The 18862-nt window shown below is 34.6% G+C and overlaps 1 protein-coding gene across 2 annotated transcripts in view; it reads left to right on the top strand.

Moving 5' to 3' along the window:
* MAN2A1 (mannosidase alpha class 2A member 1) overlaps positions 1–18862 on the top strand; it is a 166153-nt gene that overhangs the window by 107540 nt on the left and 39751 nt on the right. For both annotated transcript variants that reach the window (XM_081054556.1, XM_081054557.1), the window contains exons 13-16: positions 10382–10547; positions 11804–12022; positions 13342–13464; positions 16016–16130. In XM_081054556.1, coding sequence (XP_080910682.1) covers positions 10382–10547; positions 11804–12022; positions 13342–13464; positions 16016–16130 — 623 coding nt within the window. The remainder of the gene's footprint in view (positions 1–10381; positions 10548–11803; positions 12023–13341; positions 13465–16015; positions 16131–18862) is intronic.

Here is an 18862-nt window from a genome sequence, read left to right as displayed (position 1 = left end):
CTCTGATGAGGCAGCATTCAGAGACCTTGGGGGGATGGGACTCAGTGCTGCAGATGGCGCATCTGTGCTTGTACACCTTGAGTGTCTTATGCGCTGGAGAGGAGTACGGCCACCTTTCCTACTCTAAGATGCCTTGGAGCCTAACTCCTTGAGTTTGAATCCTGCCTCTGCCATTTAAATGGCTGTATAGCCATGAACAATACCGAACTTTGCATACCTGTAACATGGCCATGCTATTAGGACGTCAGAAGTTGGTTGGGAAGCTGAAAGGAGTTAATTCAAGTAAAGCACATACAAACTATGTGCTAAGCATTCTTCTAAAGGTTCACTTAGTGCTAGCTGTTGGTATTATTGTTATTGGTTATTTTTATTGGAATTACATCTGGAAAACTCTCTTGCACCTGCCAAGTTAGACATAGCAGAAATATTCCTTTAAGATACAATTTTAGTTTTGACTTACTGCTTTATCTATTAATATTAAAAACATATTTTTTATTCAAAGTAATATTTTCTAACACATAGCTTTTTAGAATATTTACTCAGTAATCTATACCTTTCATCTAAACTAAGAACTTTCGTTAGTAATATTTTATGAAATGTTTGGATTTTAGGGTAGTAAGATATCAGAAATTAAACACTTAGTTGACAACAGCAGTTTTAGGTGCTACTATTAATATTATATTGTTTTGTGAAGGGCAGCTTTATGTTTGGGTTCAATTACACATGCAGTGTACTTGTTCATTTTATTTTTGAATCTTGTTTTTGGACAAATGACTCTCCATGGGCTGATAGATTCTTAATATTTTTGTTAATGAATTTTAGAAAGTTATTTCCCTGAAAATATAGGGAATAATGGTAAAATAAACTTTCATGTGTTAGGAAGTTCAGGTAACATTTATGCACTACTCTATTCAAATACAAGCCTAATTTTTATTGCTGAGAGAAAGTGTTGTGTTCCTTAGTGCTGAATTTTTTTTTCTTAGATAAGGCCAGAAAATATCACTTTTATTTTTCCCCTTGCAAATATAAATTCCAATATCTAATTGAAGATATGAGAGATCATTATTGTATTATTTCTAGAGAGATTTTTTATGGGAAAACAGTTAAATGCTTTGCCTATTTAAGAAGGCCTATGTTATGGAAATAGAAAGGTTCTTAAGCTGGGAGGCTTTGGGACTTGTATGAAAGATCTTGTGCGTATATGCATTTCTCCAGAGAATGGGGTCTGCTGAAGGTATTCAAGATAACAAAATAAATAGAATTTTTGAAGATTCAGAATGACCACCTTGGTGTAAGGCACTATCAGTCATTTGCTTTTCAGAAAGTGTAAGCTTTGGGTTTTTCTCATTTGCTTTCTCCTTATTGTTAGCAGTGGGCACTTGAACTGGACATTGGGAGTTTGGGTGCATCAGGCCTGGTAGCCAAAGGATGAGGAAATAGGACGGAGTACTTCATGAGACAGAGGGTTAGAGGGCTAGACAGACTTCATTTCAGTCTTTGCTTGGCTCAATTTCAGAGACCCCAGGCTCTTATTGTTCCTTACCTACCCTCACCCCTCCCCCTTTTCCAGAGCTCAGGATTTTCTTTTTTGTGTTTGATGGTAAAAAGTCTCCATTCTTTGTAATATGAAACCCAAGCTTACTCTTCATTTTCAAGAGGAATATTGTAACCTGGTATTCTAGTTTCCTACTGCTGCTATAACAAATTACCACAAATTTAGTCTCTTTAAAAAAACCCAAATTTAATATCTTACAGTTCTGGAGATCAGAAGTCCAGAATCAGTTTCACTCAACTAATGGCATGTTGGCAGGGTTGGTTCCTTGAGGCTCTGGGGGAGAATCCGTTTCTTTGTCTTTTTCATCTTCCAGAGGCCACCTGTATTCCTTGGCCTGTGGCCTCTTCCTCACATATTGCAACCTGCTGCTCCTGCTGTCACATGGCCATCTTCTCGGTTGGACCTTTCCACATTTCTCTTATAAGGACCCTTGTGATTGTGTTGGGCCCAGCTGGGTAATACAAGAAATCTCCTCATTCCAAGACCTTTAATTCAATCACATCTGCAAAGTCCCTTTTGCCATGGAAGGTAGGTTCTGGGGATTGAGATGTGGACATCTTGGGGGGACAGTTATTCTGCCTATCATACCTGGAAACCTAATTTGTATATTTCCAGTGAATAAGTAGATTCTGAGTTTGTGATAGTTAATTGAGAAGCATCAGGATAAATCTATGTAGATGTTAGTTACTCAGGCACCTCAAATTCAAGAAGTATAAACCTGGATTTGTCACCTTCATCTTGTAACCGCCTCCCACTACCTATCTTTAGCTGTTCAATCTTGGTTAATGGCGCTGCCATATCTATCCCATCCTAACTGCAAATCAGGACTTGTAGAAGACTTTTATTTCTGGTTTACCACCCAGACTTCTCCAAGGAATTGACAAATCCTACTGATAAGATATCCTACCTATTTCTTAGATTTGTTCGTTTTGTATTTCTACCACTCCTCTAATTTAGGCCTTCACTTTACCTTCCTGGGCTATTGTAGCAACCATGTTTCCCCAAAAATAAGACCTAGCTGGACCATCAGCTCTAATGCATCTTTTGGAGCAAGCATTAATATAAGACCCAGTCTTATTTTAATATAACATAAGACCCGGTCTTATATACTATAATGTAATATAAGACTGGGTCTTATATTATTAATGTCTGCTCCAAAAGACGCATTAGAGCTGATGGTCTGGCTAGGTCTTATTTTTGGGGAAACATGGTATCTACTTGGTCTTCTTGCTTTGAGTCTTGACTTCTTAAATCTGTTCTCCACCTGGCAACTACATTTATGTAGTAAAAATGAAAATAGCACCATGTTAAATCTTTCAGTTATTCCCCATAATTTAGATAATAAGGTCTAAGCTCCCCATAATTATTTACCCCCCCCCACTTCTCACTGTGACTTCGGGTGCATTTCCCTTTCTAGCTCCATATATTGGCATTTTAGAGGTGTACTTTACTATGTAGATTCTTGTGGTATTGGATAGCCTGTATGTTCTGAAAATAACATCCTTTTTTTAATATATATATCTGTGCCTTTATTCTCATAATCACTCTACTTACAGTGTATTTCCCTACTTTTCTTGCCTGGCTATTCACCACCTACCGACCCCACTTTTAAAAAGTTGTATGTTTTTATTGTTGTATTTTTCTTATTATTTTAAACATACATACGTAATTTTTTTAGAGAGTGTTTTACATCCAGAAGTATAAAAACTAGTTGCAGAATATTCACTAATAACCCCAGAATCTAGAGGAAGTATCCCTGTTAATAGTTTAACTTCTCTTCTGCTGAATCTACTCTGCTGTTCAATATGTCTGCTGGGGTTTTCTTTTCTTTCTTTTTTTTCTTTTTATGAAAGTTTATCTGAGCCAAACTGATGACATATGCCGGGGAGCAGGATCGCAAATGCTCCCATCTGCTCAGTTTTTAATTTCAAATATTCACACCTTTTGAATTTCATTTGGATAATTTTTAATGTGTTTAATGGTAAAATTCTTTATCTTTTCATCTACTTGATTAATGTTTTCTTCTTTCCTCAGACATACTAATCATTATTTTAAAGTCTTATCAGGAAACTCCAATATTCCAATCATGTAAGATTGTAATTCTTTTGTCTTCTTGTTGTTTAATCATGTAGCTCTGTCTTTTGGTATGTCTCAGAATTTTATATTAAGTGCTAGACATTGTGTATAAAATTTATGTATGGTCTAGAAAATATCTTCTTCTAGAGAGAGTTCACTCTTACTCCAGCCAAAGGCTATGCTAAATTGAGGCTAATTCACTCAACTTCTTGTTCATTTAGTTCACCAAGTTTTCACCTAATAGCCTGGTATATTCTGTAGGCCCTACTTCCTGGTGGGTCTGAAATCTCATGCGATGTCTCTGCTCTACTTTTCAGAAGCTTTCTGTTTAGGTTTTAAACTCCCCTTTCTGTGCAGCACCCTGTATTTGGCAGATGGCCTGATGAGAAAATCAAGTGTATATTTGAAGCTCCTAAGTATCTACCAAATGTTCTTTTGGCCCCTTTGTCCTCACCATAATCCTTCTGTAGACTTTGTATGACACTTTGCATAGAACTCAGCCTCTCCTATGCTGAAAATTGGCATGCCCCAGAGTAAAATGACCATGAAGGTAGCTCACTTCTCTGATATTTTTACCTTAACCTTATCAGTTCTCTATTGCTTTCAAGCAGATGATTGTTGTATTTTATCAGTTTCTTCAGTTAGCCAATAGAAGAGCTCCTGTCTGTTGTCAGCTATTCTACCTCTCCTGGAAACATCATTTATTTTTCAACTTCAATTTAATGGGAGAAAAAATGCCCACCCTTTTTTTCTACTTCAGTGTTTATATTTCTTTTGATTTGTAAGAGTACTTTACAAATTTCCTGAATTTGATTCTTTTATTTTTTATTCTTATTTAATCTTATTGTTTAAGTTAGAACAAATTTTTAAGCTTTTGTTATCATATTTGTCAGCCTTTTACTTTGCTATATTTTTCTGTTGCCCTTAGGAAGACCTTTTGTACCATGAATTTTATATTTATTTATCCTACTAATTTTGTATCCTTTTTATGGTTTTAAACTTTTTAACTCATCTGGACTCAATCTTGGCATATTGTTTTAATGCATGTTTAACCATTTGTTTTGCCCATCTGTTATTGTAGATATGTCAAAAAAAAATTTTTTTTAACCCCTAATATCCCTTTCATTCCCTCACTTTTCTCCCAACAAAAGAATTTCAATTTGGTTGGCATTGAATAAGATTCATGAATTAATCTTGAGAAAGTTGTCTTTTTTGCAGTATTTTAGTTTACTCACCTAGAATGATATGATACTCCATTTGTTCATTTTTACGTCCCTCAGTAAAGTTTCATCACTTTCTATGTATACATTCTGCTCATTTTGTGTAAAATTAATTTTCTACTTTGAATGCTCTTCTGACTTAATTGTTTATCATCTTTGCACCTGTTTGTGTGTGTCATAGGACACTCTATGCATACCTTTGTCTTATTACCTACCCTATTATATTGAATTTAACTATTTCTGTCTCTCTCCCTTCCTAGACTGTATTTACTGCCAAGACAGGGAGTATGTATTCATAGTCATAAGTTTATGGCTACACATACCAGGAAGTATCCTTCTTTCTGTCCTTTTGTTTATTGCTTTTTCATTTAGCCATGCACCATGTGTTTACTTTGTATGTGTGTATATTCTACGGGCCTGTGTATCTGGCTTTCCACACTCCTACTCCCCATGTTAGCCAAACTCTTGTTTCAAGGTATATGTGTTATCACATGTGTGGTTTTGTTAGTATCTTTCATTTAGATTTGTTTTCCTTACCAAAAAAAGAAAAAGAAAAGTATTTAAGGTAGCTCAGTGACCTGGGTTAATTAAAACATTCATTCCACCATCCAGTATGATTCATGTACCACGGTCCCTGGTTAGAATGACAGGAGAGTCTTGTGAAGGAAAGGAGAGAAATTAATTGCTATTGAGATTCTACTTTGTGCCAAGTCTGAGCTGTGTGATTTTCCAAATAATTTTATCATTTAACCTTAACGACAATTTTGTCTCCTAATTTTGTAGATGAGGATATTAAGGCTTAAAGAAAGGAAATAATTTGTTTAAAGCCTCTCAAATTCCAAGTGCCATGGTGGGTTTGTAAGCTTGAATGTGTCTGATTTTAGAGCCCAGAAATCACAGAACTGAGTGTGATGTTTGAAGACCTGATATATCTCAAAAAGCCTCCCTTTGTTTTCATATCTGTTTTTTTTTTCTGGTGGTTAATATGGTAAGCATTAGGTTTTAAACCTACAAAACTAGGTACACTACATTAAAAAGGCTTTAAATCTAGAAATTGCAATTTTTGTAAATACGTAAATCATATATCCATATTCAGAATACTGTATAAAGGTTATTACTCTTCTTTAAATTATGTTGCACTAGTGAGGCTACTTAGGAAAATGAATATGTTCTTCTTTGAAATGAATTTTTTATATGCTGTCATTGATTAAAAATCAGACAAACTGAACTCTAGTCTCTGCTTTATTCTTAACTTACTCTGTGATCTTGAATCTGTCATTTCCCCCATCTTTGCAAAGGGATTAATTACATATCTTGTTAACCTTAAAAGCATTTTTTGAGGAATTGAAATAATCAAAATAAGAATGGTCTGATAGAACTGTAGAGGCATGCACTGGTGTTTGTTATTTATAAATGACAAATTGTCCTAGTGGGATTTTGTGCGTTACTCATTCATCAACTATTTATTGAATGCTATTCTGTTTTTAGGTACTGTGCTAGGCACATGCAGTTAACGATTATTTTTATTTAACCTAGTCTTTCCTTAATTGGCTTTAAACTGCACTCACATGGGACTTGTAAATATTTTTCCTTTTTTATCTTCCTTACACAGTCATGAAAATATGTAGTTTTTAAAAATGTATCCTTGAATGTTGTTTTTGTTTATCTCATGCAGGGAGGTCATAAGATGAACTCCTTAATGTATATTGCAAGAGTTTTGCTATCCAATATTCAAGTTTAGAAATTTTTTTCACAAATATACGTGAATCATAAATAGGTTTTCGTTCTTCTGGCTCTTTCTGAAGAGAGCGACTCTGTGGGGATCTTTGGCATCAGTGAGGAGAAAGTTATTCACATATGAACTTAGAACCAAGGGAATCTCCAGAGGAAACCTCAGCTGTCAAAAATGTCCTCATAAGCTTAGCCTGTAAGTAAAGTGGTTAAGAAGGAGGCTTTGGGGTTAAGACTGGGTTCTAAGCCCTGCTGTGTCACTTTTAGCTGGGAGTGAGCTTCAGCAACATACCTGACCTCACTGAACCTCAGTTTCTCTATCTCTCTGGAAAGAAGGATAAAAGGCTGTATCTTGTGGTTACCCGTACAACCCAGAGGACTGGGCCTGGCATACGGGACGCACTCTGTGAGTGATAACGCCAAGGTTACTCTGACCAAGGGGCACATCTACCTTGCACTCTACCCTTCGTCCAGTCCTAGATGGAAGCCCGTGTGGTCCTAGTGTGTGGCTCATAGCAGACGCTGATTAGATTTGCCTCAGAGAGAGGACTTGGATTGCCACAGCCGTCTGTCTTAACATAACATGAATCATTTCTACAAAAGGGATGAGGGAATTCTAAATCTACTCAATCTTGATAGAATCTTCAAGGACAGAACATGTTTACAGTGGAATTATAGTTCTTCCATAAAGTGATTCCCAGTTTGATATGAGCATGCAAATGGCCTTTCATCTCTCTCTCTTCCTTTTTCTCCCAAAGTAGATCATCGTCTGCCCTCTAATCCTGTTGGCAGGTAACATGCGAGTGCTTTGTCTTCATGAGGTGTGGGCCTGTCCTTGTACATAGAGAACTGAGATAATTGCCCATAACCCCAAGTTGTGGGGCCTTAATGTCATAATGAGAACTAGGAGTCTGGACGGGACTTGGTGACCTATGATACGTAGGAAACTAATGCAAATGTGGGGGGGAAAGTGGGGAAAGAAGTTCTGAGCTTCCTGTACAGTTACTTCCAAGGTAAAAATGGAAATTAACTATCCCCATTTTCAGGCTATAAATGTTACTCTTTTCTTTTGTTAGTATGGATCAACTGTTATCAATTTTCAATAAATGAGCATGATAGTATTTTATGATGTTGAAACTAACTCGTTGATTCCATTCACAACTGAAGGGCTTAAAAGGGCTTATGTTTGAGGATATTGGTAATATAACAAATGTTTGACTAGCAAATATGATAGTGATAATGAAAATTTATTTTGCGATGGTGTACTTATTTCCAAAGGAAACATACTTCATATACAAGCATGCTTTCTCTGTACTCTACTTAAAATGTACATAGATAAGAGTTTGTGTGTGTCAGATAAATTTGGGCTATGGTACTATTGAAGAACACGCTGTGAATCTCTAATTATGTTAAAAAATTATTTTCTTGGTGTAGCATTATACTCATATACTCTACACGTTTAGTTTTTGAATAGATTCCTGGCATGATAATTACATAATCATTCAGTACAGTAGAAACATCATTATGGTCAAATACTAATTAGCTATTAAAATGAAACGAAACAGAACCTAGTTCACAGCTTATTATAAAAAGTGATTTAATATTGTGCAAAACAAAATGTATGGTCAAAACTATTTATATGGGAGTCATTTGTTTTTTCCTATGGGAAGGAAATCAGTGTTCTGGATGCTTGTTATCTAATTTATTGCTTGGGCTCACGTTACATTTTATTATCAGAATCTTTATGACCAGTCCTGTGTAGTGAAGCATCCAAAGAGCTTGCCAGTGGGAATTCTGGGCTCAGTATCATGATGTGCCTCCGGGCTTTTGCAGAATTAGGAGACCGGTCGAAGTCTTCAGACCGTATCTTCTAGAGTTTTTCACATACTATCTCTATGCCTCTGGGAACATAGGGTACAGTACTACATCATTCATTTCTAGGATGCTGATTTGAACATCTTTGGTGCTGAGAATGAGTGACCCTCAGCTAATTCTCTTCCCCAGTGCACCTTAGGGGTATAATACAGACCTGTTAGTAACAGTGAATCCTGGCGTTTATGATTCTCCAGTGTGTTTGTGATGGGAGAACAGCCAGATGAAATGTAAGCTGTAGGAGGGTTTAAATAGGTTGATAAATCCCTTAGGTAAGTCTGTTAAGCATACCTCTCAAGCATACCCCTCACTCTCCTTGAGAATTGCTTCTGTGCAAAAAATGGGATTTTACCTAGTATTAGGAGGTTTCAGTGGCCTTTGTAAATACGTTTTGACTACGTGGCGACAGCTGCTCTTCTCTCATATACATCAGGAATCTCAATTATTTCAGAATATTATTTCAATCATAAGTGCTTCTTCTGATAAACAATTTATAAGCCAAACATTTTATAGATTTCATGCTCCACCCCCTTTCTTTATCTCTGTGCCTACTTATTGTGCTTTGCTTTAGTTTGGGCCATTGTCGGTATTAATTGTATTTCTTAATAAACAATTTTTTAATGTAGTTGAAATATACAGGACATGTATGTAGTATAAAAAGGCTTTCTGATGCACTAAATAAACGATGCTATCTCACGACCCAGTTCTATGTTCTTGAAATTAACAAATTATATAGGAAAACAATATATTTCAGATCATGAAATAGTCACTAATGAATCAGTGAGTTATATTATTGGTTAGATATCCTCTTGAAATATCCTTTGATAAGTTGAAGATAATATGATGCAAATTGATTATACAGTAAAATCACAAATCTTGCAAAGGCTGCAGATTTCATGAAATTTGTGACATGGTCTAGAATATTACTACTCACCGGTAAAGTCATGAAACAGTGAGGATCTGGCAAAGTTGTGCTACCAAGAAAACCAAGGATGTTAGGTGGTTCTTCAACTGAGATTTATTTAAATGTCTAAGAATTGAAAGAGGACTTTAGGAAAAATGATGAAGTCCTTGACTTTGTTGTTGTTGTTTTTGCAAATATAGTTATGTTTAAAACCATCCTGTAAAAATTAAATGTTGCATGAAGGATGTCATAATGTGCTAGTATAAAATATTGTTGGAAAAATTCTGCCCCAAACCCCAGTTCATTAATTTTTTTGTTCATTGTAAACATTACACATAGTTGCAAATATTGCCTAAACTTATTTGAATAGTTTTTGTTTTCCTTTTTCTAGCTAGGTCCCAATCAAGCATTTTTTTAACTATTATTTATTATAACATTTTAGCCTCTATTTTAAGTAGATTCACTTCAGATGAACTTTTTTCCAGAACCAACTAATTCTTGGTTAATAAAGGCCTCCCGTATATGAAATACGCATGTGAATTATGTGGTTCTACATGTGTAACCATGTATTTTTGCTGGTCTAAAATAAATATCAGAATTTTAATTGAAATTAATTATGGCTAAATTGCAACCAGACAATTTATGTATTTTCTTATTCAGAGAGATTAAGCAAGGATCAAGATCAAGATATTACTTGTATAGAGCTGATTCTTTTAAACAGATCAATAAAACCATATGTATATAGATCATTTCCTGGGACATGGAGATAACGTCATTACAATTCTATTAATTTCTTCCATTTGTATAATATTTTATTCTTAGAAAGAAACATTATTTCATTACCCTCTGTTTTGTGCAGTATTTCTGGTGATGAAATTGCCTATTCTCCAAGTTTTACCAGAATGTTCTTTATAATTATTTTCCATGTGTTGACTTTATGACTATGAGCTAAGATCTTACAAATGGCATTAAAGAACCAAAAAGTATTTTGAGTTCCCAGTAGTGAAGCAGCTGTTTTTGCAGGTATATTGTGGTCTACAATCCTTTAGAACAAGAACGAAACTCACTGGTCTCAGTTTGTGTGAGTTCCTCCACAGTACAAGTGTCCTCCGCTTCCGGCAAGCCTGTGGAAATTCAAATGAGTGCTGTTTGGGATACAGCAAGTACTGTTTCACAGACGGCCTACGAGGTATGTTTTTGCCATAGAATTTAAAGAGGCATTATTTAAAAAACATAGCCAGTATATAATTTATATATATATGCATGGTTCCTGGGGCTGTCAAGTTGGTGTATGTGAAATGGTTAAAGTTGTAAGTACCGGAGGGTTTAACTGGCCAGTTAAGTGACACTAAAGGAAAATAGATCCTGTGTTTCCCAGAATATTAATATCTTTGTTAGTGTGTATGTTGTATGTTATTATGAGTACATGTTATTAGTATGTTCATTGTATATTTTTTTAAGTATGTTTATTGTAACTTTTTCACTTTATTGTAATAAACTGATCATTACTCATAAAGTTTTGAATTTTTTTGTTGTTTAACTCTTACTGACAATTGTGCATACTGAAATTGAGATAAAGAATTCATCTAAATAACTTTGGATACTTTTAACTTTTATTGCAAAGGTGAGACGTAATATATCATGAAGACTTTTTAAAATAAGTAAGACGCTTCTTCTCCCCGATATAGTTATGGAAAATGTGGGCTCAACTAATAGACATTTGGGGGAAAATTTCTTAAAATAAGCAATATTAAACTGAATCTTGACCTCATTCGAAAGGTTAAATGAACTTTGAGAGTCTGGGGTACAATTTTAACTGCACAGCCATAAGCTAGGAACTCTTTTAAAAGAGATTTACTTCCGCTTGTTAAAAGCCATTTCTGGCTGCCCTTCATAATCCTTTAGGTAGAAATGAAAAGTGTAATCCAAGTTTTGTTCACATTTTACAGCAAACACCAGCTAGAAAATGGAACAGTAGCTCCTGGAAAGCAGGGGTCTTGTCTCACAGTGTGTGTATCCTCTATGCTGTTTCCAGCGTGTGCTAGGTCCCAAGCATTCGACGGCTGGTGTTGACTGAACTACTGTGCTTAATATTTATATTATTACATTGACCATTTTTATTTTTAATGTACTGCAATACAGTATTGTAAAAAGATTCCTAATAATTAGGAAAAATTGTTGTTCACAGTAAGTCCTTACCGTCACCGAGAATTTCTCCCTCTGAGCATGTGTTAAGAGCACTGTTGGACAATTGAGCATTAGGTTCCCTGAATAAACTGAGATGTCGATATTTTACCTCTAGGTTATCAAAACATATTTATAGAAGAGTATTATGTTATCTTCTTAAATAGTATGGTAGTTTGTTGTTTTCACTAGAAGTTTAAATGGTTTTTCCTTTCAGTAGATTACATTTTTCTTTAATAAATATCCTCCTGTCTTTTAAAGGTCTCTTTTCTAGCACAGATGCCACCATTAGGACTGAAAGTGTATATGATTTCAGAATCAACAACTTCAAATCCACATTTAGCTGAATATGTCCTGTATAATGGTAACATAGAAAATAAAGGAATTTTCAACATGAAGAATATAAAAAGCGTTGAAGAAGATATAACTCTAGAGAACTCCTTTATTAAGCTTCAGTTTGGTCAGTCTGGGCTTTTGGAGGTATGTCCTGAATAGTTCTGAAATTCATGGAAGACTTATCATTTTATTATAATATGTGCAAGTTATTATAATATGTGCTAAGGGGAAAAAGTCTATGCAAGTTGCGAAAAAGGATGACTGAGCAGTATGAACCTTTGGGTTCATAATGATCACTTCTTCTTCACAAGTGTGGCCTATGTGGTTGCTGCTGCTTTGTGAACTGTTAGTTGTTGATCCACAGATAAATATGAGGTTTGACAATTAAGTTCGCGAACTTATCCTAGAAAAAGTGCTATGTACCTCATTGCTGAGTATCACTATGGTCACCTTCGAAGTACTCCTGTTGGGAAGCTATGCACCAATGCCAGCTCATAGTCCACCCTTCATGGGAATTTTGGAACTCTTTTTCTGGAATGGCCATCAGAGCTGTTGTTGTATTATCGTTGATGTCCTGAATGTCATTAAAATACCTTCCTTTCAATATTTCCTTTATCTTTGGGTAAAGAAAGAAGTCGTTGGGGGTCAGATCAGGTGAGTAGGGAGGGTGTTCCAATACAGTTATTTGTTTATTGGCTAAAAACTCCCTCACAGACAGTGCAATGTGAGCTGGTGTATTGTGATATAAGAGCCATGAATTGGCAAAAAGTTCAGGTTGTCTAACTTTTTCATACCGCCTTTTCAGCACTTCTGAACAGTAAACTTGGTTAACTGTTTGTCCAGTTGGTACAAATTCAGAATGAGTTATCCCTCTGATATCAAAAAAGGTTAGCAACAGCATTGCAACAAGTTTGTGAACTTAAGTGTCAGACCTGTATAGAAACTATGACTTTAGAAATGTTTATGGAAATTTCTAAAACAATTGGACGTGTAAATTTCTATGCCTACTGAATCTAATAATAAAAGATTTGAGTGTATATTTGGTATATCGCTTCAAATTTAATTTTTCTAGTAATTCACTTTTATTGTACTTTACAAAACATTGGAAAATGTTTCACGTATTGGAAATAAAATGCATATTGGAAATAAAATGCATATTGGAAATTTAAAAAATAAGCTTGCTTCTTCACTACAGAAAGTTTGAGAAGCTCTGGTCTAGATCTCTTGTATATCTCTTTCTTCCTTGAAGAGTGTTCTGACTTTTTGTTTCTATTGTGAAGGTTTTAAATTCTTAAGCTAAGTATACATTTCTGGGTGTTCATCCTAGAATTATGAATATTAGACTATTAGCATTTTTCAATCTACCCCGAGGTATTTTTTTTTTAAATCGACACATGCATAAAACCAGATGCAACATCATTAACATCTCAGTAGTGAGTTGTCTTTAAAATTTTTATGTTTAGGAAATAATAAATAAAGAAGATGGTAAACGTCATGAAGTAAAAGTACAATTTTCATGGTATGGGACCACAAGTAAAAAGGACAAAAGTGGTGCCTACCTCTTCTTACCTGATGGGGAAGCCAAGGTAAGTTGCTGAGCTAAATTATTCTAGAAAAATAGATTGCCCACTGGGCCATTTTTCTTCTGAACTTTTTTTCTATCCTTAACTGAAAAGGTAGTATATGCAAATTTTGGCACCTTCTGAAAAGGCAGAAAACAATAAAATTTACCAACTATTTCATAAGCCTCTGAAAGCCAGCATTTTGATGTATTGTTGTCTTTTTTTTATATGTCTTTTATACATGTCCCTTTTTCCCCAATTTTCAAGTTTGTCTTACTGCATTACATATGTTTCACTGTGACAATGCTCACAATCTGATGACATATTCTTCAAAAACAATTTTAATACACACTATTGTGTATCAAACTTTCAGGTATAAGATGAATAAGGTCTGAGAGTCTAATGTATAACATGGTGACAATAGTTGATAGCTATATTGTATAATTGAAATTCACTAAGAGAGTAGAACTGAAATGTTCTCACCAAAAAAAAAAGTGTGTCTGTTTATGTGTTTAAAAAAAAAAAAGAATTTCCTATTGTTGCGTATGTACACTTTCTGCCAATGCTTTATTACAGTGACATTATGATACGCTTTTTTTGTAGCATTTGAGAATAACTTTAGAAGAGTCATTTTGTGTCAGTAGCTGAGGCCTTTTAAGGTTTTCAATACGTACTACTTATCTTCCCTCTAAAAGGCCTGCATCTTCACTCCCACCAGCATTTTTTGAGAGTAGCTCTCTAGTATACCATTTCAAGTACTGAGAATTAGCCCTGCTGAAAGTTTTACCTGTAATAATATGTGAAAAATATTTTAAATGTTAACATTTTTGTGATTATTAGTGAGCTTAAACTTTTATACATTTATCTTTCATATTTCTTTTGTGGGTTTTTATTTAAGTTCTTTGATCATTTTTTGTTGGTATGTCTTACAGATCTGTAAGTATTCTTTACATGTGGTAAAATTAATCTTTTTTCCTATATATTGCAAAATTTTCTCAATGTATGATTTAATTTGTTAACTTTTTATTTTATTTTTCTGTCACAGTGTTGTTTAATTTTTGCACGTCAATTCTGTATTTTTTTCTTTAAATTTCCTTCCTTTGCTTTTATTCTTAAACAGGCTTTCTCCACTTCAAGATAAGTTAAATATTCTCCGTATTTTGTTGCATAGGGACCTATCTCCTGCAAATATTGCTTTTGTTCTACAATTTAGAAAAGCCTGTTAACCAAAATCAAATACAGATTTTAAGGGATTGTGTAGGCCGCACTACGGATTCTAGTTTTTATGTTGTTGTTTGTTTTGGTCTTTTTAAATCAGTTAGGAATTAAAGGTAAGCCACAGCTCATAGTAGACATTCTAGAATGGGCAGTGGATCCTAAGTATAAGCTATTATCAGTTTGTTCTTACTTAACAGCTTTTGTTATTGGACAGGCATTTTGTTTTGATTAACTATTCTTATACGTAAATAAAAAAAAAGTAGCTGTGCTATGGATTATGCACAGATAATAGTAACTAATTTCCGTAAAATTATCTTTAAATAGTTCTAATGTTAGATAGAAGGACAAAGAGAATTACCATATGTTTACAAAGAAAAAATTAAAGAACATCAGGGAAAGATACTGCTGGGTATATCAGAAAAAGGCAGGAGCCCAGATATCTCCATCCCAGGTTTCATTCTCCTTTTTACTTTCTAGCTATGTGGTAAGTAAGTACACGAATTTTGTAAACTATAAAGCATTATATTAATTTCAGGGTATTTTTCTCTGGCCAAAGAGGTAAATTTGGGAGAAAATTACACAGTTCTGAAAAATCTTATGCTACTTAAGTAGCTCACATTGCAAGCCTAGCCTTTTATGCTATTGTTGAACTTTGCAAGGTGTGTAATACTTAAGAAAGTATAACTCTTCATAAATGCTTTAAATTTGTTCCTATGTCACATAAGTTTCATGTTTTAGTCCCATATTTTTTTGAATCTAGATTCTAAATAATGAAAACTAAACCAGTAGTTGCCATAGTTTTTTCCAAGTTTGTGAATTTGCTTTATATTCAGCTAGTTCCTTCAATTTAAAGGGCAGTATATTTATAGAGTAGTAAACCTAACTGTGTTTAAACTATATTTCTGAATCCTGTGTCCTGTTTGTTCAGATGACTCCCTGTGGTCATCCCTGCCATTTGACCCGACCCCTGACACATTAGGGGGCCATGGATACAATAAATGTTTGCCTGGGAAAATGTTACTGCTGTATAAAGATTGTTCTTTCTAATAAATATCGTATGGACAATATAGAAGAATTTTAATTAGAAATTTTTATAGTTGGGAGGAATATTTGTAGATCTAGGCCAATCAAGTTGCACACATTTTTATTTTCTATTTTCAACAATTTTTGTATAACGATAAACCTTATGTTCAATGTTGATAGCAAGTGTATATTCTGATACTTTGTAAGGTTTGGTTTTTACTTGAAATTACAAATGTCAGGTGATCTATGTTTGCCATTTTGGAAACTAATAAACATTTTTTGGAAAAGTTAAAAGCCAAAATATTTTTTCTTAAAAATGTCATTTCCTCCTCAGCCCTATGTTTACACAACATTGCCCCTTGTCAGAGTGCAACGTGGAAAGTTTTATTCGGATGTGACTTGCTATTTTGAACATATTATCCATAGAGTCCGACTGTACAACATACACGGTAAGAAAACAGAGAGACACAGTTGTGAAATGTGTACACTGGTGATTGAATTCTTGCTTTTCTTGTGCTGTTTTTAATAAACCAGTAATTGAGTTTTGGAGATGAGATAATAATCTGTCTAAACTTGACATCCTACTTATTATGTAATTTAAAATATAATATTTACCCTTTGATAATAAAACATGGTAAAACATGTAACTCTCCCTACATATACATGTTTCTTTTTTTTTTCTGTATATCTTCTCTTTCTAACTGCAATATTTGTCTTAGTCATTAGCTCATTAACTGGAAACTGTATTTCTAAGATCTAAAACAATGTCGTTTTTATTTTATAGAATGGAAATTATGTCAAATACAGCTTCCAGTTAGTGGGAGACACACAAGTGTGTGTGCACGTGGCCTGCCTTAAACATAGATTGTATTGCGATAGCAGGTATCACTGGAATTTAACTTTAAAAGAATGTTCTACACGAGTTCTGTCTGCTTACAACTCTTTAGCTGTTAAGAGTATTAAATCAGGGAATCGTTTACCGCTTTTAGGACAGTGTTAAGCAGCATCTTTATTAATCAAGTGGTAGGAAACAGCCTTTGATCCCTTCAGGAACTTCAGTGTAGGAATTAGCCCTGGGCCTTCCATAGCGTCTGGGTAGAGCTGTGGTCCCAGACACTGTCAGAATTGTACAGTCATGCTGGCTGGTTTTGAATTCAGTGTTTTGAGAATGGAGTACTTTTACAACTACACATTTAATCCTAGTCACCAGGCATTTACCAGGTTTCCAGGTATCACCTCTCTTAGAAAAGGACCTTAGGGAAAGGCCACTTTAAATTTTTCTTTGCTCTTAGCTAAGCTGAAAAAATTAGAAAAGGAAAAATATTTTTTCCAGAGTCTTCAAACAAGTAGACAAAAAAGCACTATTCAAAATAATGGTAAAATGTATGGGCAGGCACTGTTTACTTTCTAGGTGTTATTGGAAAGCAAAGAGTACTGTGTTCATGGACTTTTCTTAGCTGAAGTTTAGTTTTCTAATTTCAGTGTCTAAATTTAATTTTGCTTTTATTTTTTTTTTTACTACAAATTTCATTAATGTTTGCCTCTTGCTAGCATTTCAGGTATGAACAAACTTTATCGTGACTTTTTAGGTCATAATGTGATATATTTTCAGCATAACTCATGATTCGTATGTTAAATCAAAAACTAAATGGCCTTTTGAAAGATGGGAAAAGTTATAATAGACACTAATTTTGTGTTCTAAATGTGACTTCCACAGTTATCTGCAATCACTTTGCTACCTGTAAGAAAGTCTATAATTCTGAAATAATTTTTCATTGAGTTTCCCTAAACCTCTCATAAGTCAGAAACAATGTTTTTGACCATCGTTCCTTTGTACTCTTGCGTAAGCCATTGTTTAACATTTTTGAAAGCTCTAAAATTACATTTTCAGCTATGGACAAATTTTCACTTTACAGATAGAAAATAGCATTATCATACAGGAGATGCACTTACCTACTTTTCAATTTGCTGAAAACTATTGTTTTTCTTTAAATGGAAAAGTTCTTCCTTGAGTATAGCATGGTGCACTTTGTCACAGACCTGTGTCATCAGTTGGCTTTACCATTGTTTTTCATCAATTACACCAGGGATGCCAAAAAAATGTACACATTTGACTTGTATTCGTATTTTGTTATCGGTATATATTGAGTATTACAATTTTAATACAGTTTTTTTTTTCCTTTCTTAAAATGCATATACATTTTTTTGGCACCCTCCATATTTAGGGATAGGCTGTGTCTCAGAGTAAATGCTGAAGCACCACCTCAGGAAATTACACCTTCTCAAGTATATTTGCTTAATTTTGCTTTTATTTGCTTCTGTCACTGTCACTGCAGCTTCTTATTTTTTGAGGTTGTCCAGGAGATGTAGATCTCACATCAAAGGATGGTTTCTGTAAATTAGAGGGCCCCTTTCTGCTGCTATGGCTGTAAGTTAGCTTGCCATCATACCCCTGTGTTCGAATTGGAAATTAATAGGCTCCAACTTGCCTGTTTACTTATTCCGACAAACTAATAGAACTAATTAGAACTAATACTTGTTTTTTCTCTTCTTCCCCTCTCCTCTGGGCACTCAGAAATGCCCAGTAGCTGACTAATAGCCCTTTCACAGGAGCAAGGGCCATTGAGATTTAACTGACTCCTGGCCCTCCATGGTGGCAGAAGTGACTCTCTGATTAATCAGTGAAGAAATAGAGGTTGTTCTGAACAGGGCATTTAGAGTATTAGCATAACAATAATAATAAATACATGCATAGACTCAGGTTGCCTCTGGATGTCTCAGTGGGTGGAATAAATGAGTGAAGCATTTTTGTCCTGATACTTGATTTTTTTTGTAGCTTGAAAGCAGAAAGCTTCAGAACCTTATAGGAAATAACAGATAAGTAATTGAGGTATAATTTGAGGTTAACTTAGAATGCTTCTCCAGGACGTATTTTACTGTGCTTGCTTAGATTGGACCTGAAACCAGCATATATAGCTATCTGAAGCGATGTATCCATCTTTTTTTTTTCTCTCTCTCTCTCTCAAGCCCCAGAGCACTAATTTTTTTTTTTCCTAACCTGAAAGTAGTTGGTGGGAGATGGATGGAGATACCAGAGCACCTGAAAGGCTTTCTTCCAAACCATATACCCTTCGAAATTTGTATTTGAGCCTGTCTAGACAAATTTTCTCGTCCTGGAAAA

The sequence above is a fragment of the Rhinolophus hipposideros genome (genome assembly GCF_964194185.1).
Source record: "Rhinolophus hipposideros genome assembly, chromosome: 7".
Lineage (NCBI taxonomy): Eukaryota > Metazoa > Chordata > Mammalia > Chiroptera > Rhinolophidae > Rhinolophus > Rhinolophus hipposideros.
The sequence above is the reverse complement of the archived record's forward strand: the minus strand, read 5'-3'. Positions and strand labels throughout refer to the sequence as shown.